General features: G+C 38.7%; 1 protein-coding gene across 3 annotated transcripts in view; it reads right to left on the bottom strand.

Moving 5' to 3' along the window:
• Positions 1-9,007, bottom strand: part of Kiaa1429 (KIAA1429 ortholog) — a 69,681-nt gene that overhangs the window by 50,210 nt on the left and 10,464 nt on the right. For all 3 annotated transcript variants that reach the window (XM_005381810.2, XM_005381809.2, XM_005381811.2), the window contains exons 2-5: positions 7,695-7,810; positions 4,396-4,482; positions 2,977-3,025; positions 322-490 (exon numbers count right to left, since the gene is read on the bottom strand). In XM_005381810.2, the coding sequence (XP_005381867.1) occupies positions 322-490; positions 2,977-3,025; positions 4,396-4,482; positions 7,695-7,810 (421 nt within the window). The remainder of the gene's footprint in view (positions 1-321; positions 491-2,976; positions 3,026-4,395; positions 4,483-7,694; positions 7,811-9,007) is intronic.

The raw sequence follows: 9,007 nt of genomic DNA on the forward strand, positions 1-9,007 counted from the left end.
ACACATGAACTAATTTTAAAAAATTAAGTTACATCTAATTTAAAAGAATAAATTCCTGCTGGGCATGGTGTCACATGCCCGAAATCTCCACACTCGGGAGGTTGAGGCAGGAGGATTACCATGAGTTTGAGGCCAGCCTGGGCTACATAGTGAGATCCTGTCTCCAAAAAAACCCCATCAAATCCTATAAAAAAGAATGGAATAATGATAGCGATCTCAAATTTTACATAAATTTCATAAGGTAGAAGAATTCTTTGAATTAGCTTTTCTTACTACAACAGACATACCTTTGATTGGCAAAAGCAAATTTAAAATTCTCACCATGTTTTGGATTCCTTTTCAAACTCGGTTGTGGCTGGGGTGGCGGTGGCGGAGGAGGTGGAGGCGGTGGAGAGTCTCTGTCATGACTGATCACTCTATCCACCGACCCATATATTGCCAGCGTCAGACAGTTGTACCAGCCTCTTAGCACCAGACCATCAGTATTTACCTGATTTTTAGGGGAAAACAGTCTTTCAAATTAATGTTTTTAACATGCAAAACACAAATTAAAATCAAATTAGTTTATATTTTATCTAGTCTTTAAAAAGTATACTAAAAAAAAGTATACTGAAGTATACTAAGCCGGGGATATAGCTCAGTGACATAATCACCTGCCTGGCAAGTGCAAGGTCCTGAGTTCAATTCCTGGTACCAAAATAAATAAACAAACAAAACTATATTAAAGCAGGACATGGTGGCACATGCCTGTAATCACAGCACTTGGAAACTAAGGCAGGATCCCTTTGAGTTATAGGCCACCCTGGGCTACATAGTAACTCAAGGCCAGCCTGAACTACACAGTGAGACTCTGTCTCAGAAAAAAAAAAAAAAAAAAGGAACAAACAAAAAAAAGAGTATACTAAAGACAAACAAGGTGGCACATGCCAGTAATTCTAGCACTCAGGAGGCTGAGGCTACAGGATCACAAGTGCAAGCCCAATCTGGGCTATACAGTGAATTGAAGACCAGCCTTAAACACAGAGCAAAACGCTGTCTCAAAACTCAAAATAAGCCGGGTGTAGTGGCACCTGTAATTCCAGCACTCGGGAGGCTGAGGCAGGTGGATCTTTGCAAGTTCAAGACCAGCCTGGGCTACAAAGTGAGCTCAAGGCCAGCCTGAACTGCAGAGACCCTATCTCAAAAAAGAAAAAAAAAAACCTCAAAAATAGTAATAACAATAATCCACTGCATAAAAGGGATCAAAGACAAAAATAACAGCAGATTTCTCAACTGATAACAATGGAGTAACAGCTCTGAAAGTCTAGAGTATCTCGAGAGGCTGAGGCAAGAGGATCACTGCAAGTTTGAGACCAGCCTGAGCTACGAAGTGAGCTCAAGGCCTGCCTGAACTGCATAGCAAGACCCTGCCTCAAAAAGACAAAAGAATAAAAAAGTCTAGAGTAAGAAAAAAAGTCTAGGGGAAAATATCTTGAAAAACATAATAAGGTCCAGGAAATCTTATAGTATTCTTTTTACATACCCAAAACATGCATGGAGGTATATCTTACATATCCACATTTTACTTTTAAAAAGTATGGCTACTCAGAAGCATTAAGCAAACTGCTTCTGTAAAAAACACAAAAACAAAAACAAAAAAAAAAATTGCTTCTGTAAAGAAACTTTCTTCTAAAAAAAGATACCAAACTTAACCAATGTCATTGACCCTCAATATTTCCTTATAAAAACAGGTCTTTCAGAATTCACCTACATTGATAGCTGGTGCCTTGCAAACATGAGGTCATGAGTTTGATTCCCAGTACCACCAAAAAATAAAAATAAAAAAACTACCTTGATAGCTGGATCCTCACAGCAACTATGAGAGGTAGTCAGAGCAGACATTAAATTATCATTCCCTTTTCACAAATAAGAAAATTTGCACTAGAAATCAAAATCTGACTTCTAAACTCTCTCCACTGTAGATCACTGGGTAAAGGTAAAGCAGTAGGGGCTGGGAATATAGCTCAGCGGCACAAGCACCTGCCTGGCACGCACAAGGTCCTGAGTTCGAGTCCCAGCACCAAAAAAAAAAAAAAAAAAAAAAGGATAAAGCAGTAAGTCACTGAAGACCCTTGTGGGAGCAAAATGAGTAAAACAAAAAAATTACTCTCTTTACTAGACTGTACAGTTCAAAGGGGTTGGAGGCTTCAAAGATGATACCCAGGGACTGAGAGCAAATCTAAACAGAAATCTGATTGGAAGATAAACAGATAAGCAAAGTTTAGTCTAAATAGGATGCAGAGGAACTCCGCAAATCCCGGAGCAAATTGAGGAGCCCCCATACTAGATCACAATTATTTTTGCATTTCAGGTCTGCCATTAGATCCCACTACAATGGCATTTGATATATAAAGAAATAAGGTATACTCCTGATATGAAAGGAAGAAATATGGTGGGGGCTGGGGATTTAGCTCAGCAGCTCAGCGCCTGCCTGGCAAGCGCAAGGTTGTGAGTTCGATTCCCGGTACCAGAAAAAAAAAAAAAGAGGGACTGGGGATTTAGCTCAGCGGCACAGCACCTGCCTGGCAAGCATAAGGTCATGAGTTTGATTCCCAGTACTGGAAAAAAAAAAAGAAAGGAAGAAATACGGAAAGTGTCTTTTTCTAGAACCTTAGTTAAGGCAGAGTTGGTGTCTCATAATTACTCGCCTATATCTTCTAAATTAATCCAACTAAATGAATGAAGGGAAGGCACAAATGCTGGCTTCTTCCAGACTCCAGTATACAATGAGAAGAAAGATTCCTGCACTCCAGGTAGAGCATAACACTATAATGTTCACTTTCAAGTAACATCTGAATGCAAAAGAGACATGCAGACAAGAAATGACACTGTACAGCATTACAACCTAATTCTACCGTTACTGGTTTATTTGGATCAAAAACTTAGAAAGTAAGAATAAACAGTAGTGTTGAGGGGAAAACTAACTTCCACAATTACCTTTGAGTTGGGTCTAAAGATGATAGAAGTATTCTCATCATATTCCAGGCTGCCAAAAGAGTAGGAATAAATGTACAAGCTCAAACACTGAAAATCATAGATCATAAATAAGTCTTTCTGGATTCAAACACTTCAATATAATCAAACACTAGATTTTTGTTTCAATTTAGTAAACTACAAAGTCTGGGTTTAACTTACTGTTCCCCCCCAAACATTACCAAGAAAAAGTATAAATCAAGTCCCCAAAGATTCTCATTTGATTGATTCAGGGTAACAACAGACACCAGTATTTTTGTAAAAGCACCCTAAGTAATTCTACTATAAAGCCAGAATACAGAACTCCTGGAGTACAATCTTACAAAAGTGTGTATTAAAACCCCAACTGAAGAAAAACATTGTAGGACTGCTGTATGGCTCAGTGGTACAGCAAGGAATTAACATATGCAAGGTTTAATCTCTAGCAGCACTGAAAAAAAACATAAAAGAAAAAGTACTGTTTTTATCAAGTAGATACTGACATCAAAGCCAGGGATATAGCCCAGCAGCACAGTGCCTGTCTTGCAAGTACAAAGTCCTGAGTTCAAGTCCCAATACCAAAAGAAAAGATACTGACATCAAAACAACCAATTATAATAAATCTAGAGGGCTGGGGATTTAGCTCAGTGGCAAAGCGCCTGCCTGGCAAGCGCAAGGTCGTGAGTTCGGTTCTTGGTACCGGAGAAAAACAAAACAAAAAACAAAATAAATCTAACAAGTATTAAATAATAGAAAATAAAGAGATCTATTGAAAGTCTCATTTTACAAAATGTGACCATGAATTTTTTTTTTGACCATGAATTTTCAAACTGTGCAGTAATGTGATACAGAAGAGGCAGAAAATACTAGCTCTTGTGTTTATGCAATTTTCTAAGAATCAAAAAGCAATCTTTTCCAAATTATGTTATTAACGAATTATGTGTCGGTATCATGTATACAAGACAAGTATGTACAATTAAAAAACAAAAGACGACTAATGTCTCACACAGTTAATTTTTTTTTTTTTTTTTGGTTTTGGTTTTTTTCTGATACCAGGAATCAAACTCACGACCTCGCGCTTACCAGGCAGGCACTGTGCAGCTGAGCTAAATCCCCAGCCCCCAGTTAAATTTTTATTTTGCAAATAAACTCAAAATCCACTCGGGATATCGTTTAGAGGCACAGCGCCTGTCTGGCAAGTACAAGGTCCTGAGTTCAATTCCCAGTACCAAAAACAAAAACAAAATAAATAAACTTAAAAACTCAAAATCCTCTAAGGAGTTTCACACTAACTCTGTATCCTTGGATCTACTACTAGACGCATCCTTTTCTTCTGTCCAAGGAATAAAAAGGTTTGCCTATTAACTCACGAATTCCTGATGAAACTACCTCGCAGGTACATACCTTCCCAACCTATCGAAAACCGGGGCACTTGGTTTGCTTACATTGTTGAAGAATAAGTCTAACTGAAACGTGTGTGGAGATGTCTCCCTGCAAATGAAACAAGGTCAAAATTTCAGCCTTTGAAACAAATGAAATGACACAGTTAAGTAAGAAGTTAAGAGCAATTCTAGGATACAATCATAACAGTCCTAAGATTTACATAAAAATAGGCAGTTAACTGATATATAATGCAATTTTATCCAATTCTCAGCTGTTCATTTTATTTTTTTGTTTTGTTTTGTTTTTGTTTTTGTTTTTTTTTGGTTTTTCTCCGGTACCGGGAACCGAACTCACGACCTTGCGCTTGCCAGGCAGGCGCTTTTGCCGCTGAGCTAAATCCCCAGCCCCTGTTCATTTTATTAAGAATAAAATTTTAGCTAGGCATCGTAGAGGACACCTGTTATCCCAGCACTCAGGAGGCTGAGGTAGGAGGACTGCTGTGAGTTCGAGGCCAGCCTGGCCTACATAAGCAAACTCAAAAGGCCAGCCTGAACTATACAGCAAGACCCTGTCTCAAATAAAAAAAAAATGAAAAGAAAGAATAAAATTTTAATCAAGATCATTTTAATCATCTTTCACCTGCTTGCATTAAACATTTTTAAGGCAAATGCTGTTGTAATTATCTAATTGTAGAATTCTTTACATCACTCTTCCATTTGTTAACAAAAAGAATCATAAATTAACTTCAAGTTGAACATTATAATTACAATTTCATCTCAACTTAGTCCACGTTAATATAAGACCATAATAATAACTGCAGCAGTAGACCCCTGAATTGTAACTTAAAGCATAAATCTGTCGGCTCAGTTGTTCAAGCATTCAGTGTTAAAGATTCTTTTTTTTTTTTTTTTGGTCTTTTTTTGAGATAGGGTCTCGCTATGCAGTTCAGGCTGGCCTTGAGCTCACTTTGTAGCCCAGGCTGGTCTCAACTTGCAAAGATCCTCCTGCCTCAGCCTCCCAAGTGCTGGGATTACAGGCATGCACCACCACACCAGGCTCCTAAAGATTCTGTTAGAGACAGCTGAGATCTGTTTCCACCCTCCACCTCACTTCACAAGGACATACCAGGCAGATTTTCTAATTTGCCTACCCTGCTGGCTTACACACAAGGGCCAGGCAAAGGAGACACAATCTACACCTCATAATACTGTTTAAGGGAGTAAGAAGTTCTACCAGATTCACAGAAGACCACCCCTAAAAGAAGGTTCCTGACAGTAACTGTCTGCAAAAGGACAAACAGCAGACACTGAAAAGCACAGCTAGATAAGTAAAGTTACCTAACTATTTGGGATGGGGGTTTTTTCATAATTATATGGATAAGATTAAAACCTATTTAATTTACATTAGACTGAAATTTTACTACAGCTGATATAAAAGGATGCTAGCTATATCACAGCATCTTAGCTTACATTCCTTAGGCTCACCTAAAATCTTGATTTGAAGCACTACATGTTTTGTTGATTATTTACATAACAATGCAAATGGCAGAAAGTAAAATGTCCAGAGCACTATCAAACAGATTCCTTCATGAACTTCTGGTAGAACTAAGTAAGTTCAACTGCTCTGAAAGGCAATGTGGTGATAAAACTCAGGAGACTGAGAAAACACTCCACTTCTTCTTCAGCAGTATTTCTATGAAAACACTGATAATATGCAAATAAAGCATTTTCCAAGAGCATTGTTGTTTGTTCATTTGTTTTACAGCGAGGTGTCAAACTAGGACCTAGCCCAAGCACTCTACTGTAGAGCTACACTCCCAGCCCAAGAACACGTGAATCCCACCCTTTCGGGGCTGGGGATTTAGCTCAGTGGCACAGTGCCTGCCTGGCAAGCGCAAGGTCATGAGTTCGATTCCCGGTACCGGGAAAGAAAAAAAAAAAAATCCCACCCTTTCTTGTGGTTTCAAAACTAAAAATCATCTCCTGGCCCCCACATAAGGGATGTCCAATGAATTATAGCACAGTCACTCATTAGACCATGCAGCTATTAGAAATCACATATTCAAGTAATATTTAATACTATGAACGCACTTCCCACATAACATTAAAGAATTCACAAGGTAGTATGTACACAGTAGGGTCAGAGTAGCAGCAGCACACTTTTACTTCACCCAAATTCAACCCTGCATACCAGCAACTCTAGTCTCTTCTTCCAGTCCTTTTCATGCTAGACCCTGACTTCCAACGTGTCAGAAATAAAAAAGGGGTTGAAATACAAATTCTTTACTTTTGAAACTTCAATGGCTAAGGTTCTGATCACTAAAGAGGGACTGGAAGAATCAGGAACTGAGCCAGGCATGGTGGCACATCCCTATAATCCCAACACATGGAAGGCTGAGGCATGAAGACCAAAAACTTCAAAGCCAGCTTGGACAATTTAGCAAGATCCTGCCTCAAAACGAAATGGTGAAAAGGACTGGGATGTAGCTAATATACCCTGGTACCCAGTACCATAGAAAAAGAAAGAAAAAAAAAATGATAATTTGATGGCATTAGACTTTTATCTTATAGCTTATTGGCTCTACATACAGCCTGTCTCAAAAACACATATTAGTAATATGCCAAATGCTGTTAGGATTCTCTCAGGATGGAGAAATTACAGGAATTTTCATTTTACCTATGTATTTCTGGATTTTATTTATTTTGTTGTGGTTATTTTGAGACAGTCTCACACATTCAGGCTGGCCTCAAACTCAAAGCGACCCTCCTGCCTCAGCCTCCCTAGAACTGGGATTACAGGCATGCACCACCATGCCCAGCTTCAACCAACAGTGTACGGGGGTGATGGGGTCCTTTTGCCTTGCATCTTCATCAGTTTTTATTTCAAACTAATTTCATTTTCAAGAAAAAGGTTAAAAACCACTTATTTGATTATGCCATCACAGAATATTCTGCAAAATATAAACCTATTTTGACTTTCTTTTTAAGACGATGAACAAAAAAAGCCTTACCCACTATTTATGTCAGTAATTCCTCCTTTCAAATTATGGTTATATATGCATGATACAGAAACTTAAAGAGTTAATTACAATGCACCAGAACCATAAGCCAATGAAGCTTCAGGGTTTTAACACTTGGAAAGTAGTACCTTAAATTTTTGCACTGAGAAATGTTTCAGGGACTGGGAATGTAGCTCAGTGGTACAGCACCTGCCTAGCATGAATGAGGCCCTGAGTTTAATCCCCATCACACACACAAAAAGGAAAAGTTCCAAAGAAAGTTGTAAGTCAAAATATAGATTTACAAAAAGAGCTAACTTACCCATATGCTCTATTGTCAGGCAGGCTGCTGTGGGCTCTGACTCCTGGGGGTATGACTCGGACTTCATTGATGTAAACCACACATGGAAAACGAACCACATCTATATGAGAACTTTGCTTTAAAGAAAAACAAGGGGGGATGTACTGTAAGCAAAACACTGTTTCTCAATTCAAAATGTACTCATCTTTTAATTTTTCCCCTCAGAGTGTCACAAATAACCTTCCATGTGATTAAATATATTTTATTACAGTGTGTACATATATTTTAAAATACCAGCTGATGATACCATACACATCATTAAGTCTCTCAATTACTATAACATTCTTTGCAATGCATTTACCTCTATTATGATGTTTTGCTTAAATCAATACAAACCAAAAGCCCTTATCTGTAACCTCTGGTGCCTGATGCCTTTCAAAATCCTCTGGTTCTGAATTCTTAGAAAGGTAATACTACCTGATACAAATACTACATACTACTTAAGGCCACTATCTTATAATCAAACATTAATGGGGGGGGCATACCAGAAATCGAACTCAGGACCTTACAATTGCCACGCAGGTGTTGTGCTGCTGAGCTACATCCCCAGCAAACATTAATATTTCTGTAGCCCTATGTCCCAACATTCACACTGAATAAAGACTGTAACTAAAAGCCGGGCACGGTGGCACACACCTGTAATTCTAGCACTCGGTGAGGCAAACACCAAGTACTCATAAGTCTGAGCCTAGCGTGGGCAACCTAGGAATTAAGTGAGACCCTGTCTAAAAATCTTTAAAAATTAAACAATTTTGCCAGGCGTAGGGGCACACACCTGTAATCCCAGCACTTGGGAGGCTGAGGCAGGAGGATCGTTGCGAGTTCGAGACCAGCCTGGGCTACAATGTGAGCTCAAGGCCAGCCTGAACTGTAGCACAAGACCCTGTCTCAAAAAGACAAAAAAAAAAAAAAAAAAAAATTAAACAATTTCACTACATATGTCTAAAATGTACCAATAAAATCTAATTTAAAAAATTAAACAATGTGAAAAGGGGAGCTGGGATGCAGCTGAGTACAGAAACCCGAGGTTCAATAGCAGTATCCCACCCTTCCACTAAAGAAAGTGCACTACTAGCATCAATTCAAATCAGACTACACAGCCAGATGAATTCTGGGCAGATTTTTCTGCCATTTTCTATTTTCTGGATTACAAATAAGAGACTCCAGATTTGTACTATTAGCTTACTTTGCTAAACTTTACATACCAACTAACATCAAGAAATCAGAGAAGGGGCTGGGGATTTAGCTCAGCGGCAAAGCGCCTGCCTGGCAAG

The sequence above is a fragment of the Chinchilla lanigera genome, unplaced genomic scaffold (genome assembly GCF_000276665.1).
Source record: "Chinchilla lanigera isolate Chin_1 unplaced genomic scaffold, ChiLan1.0 scaffold00016, whole genome shotgun sequence".
Taxonomy (NCBI): Eukaryota; Metazoa; Chordata; class Mammalia; order Rodentia; family Chinchillidae; genus Chinchilla; species Chinchilla lanigera.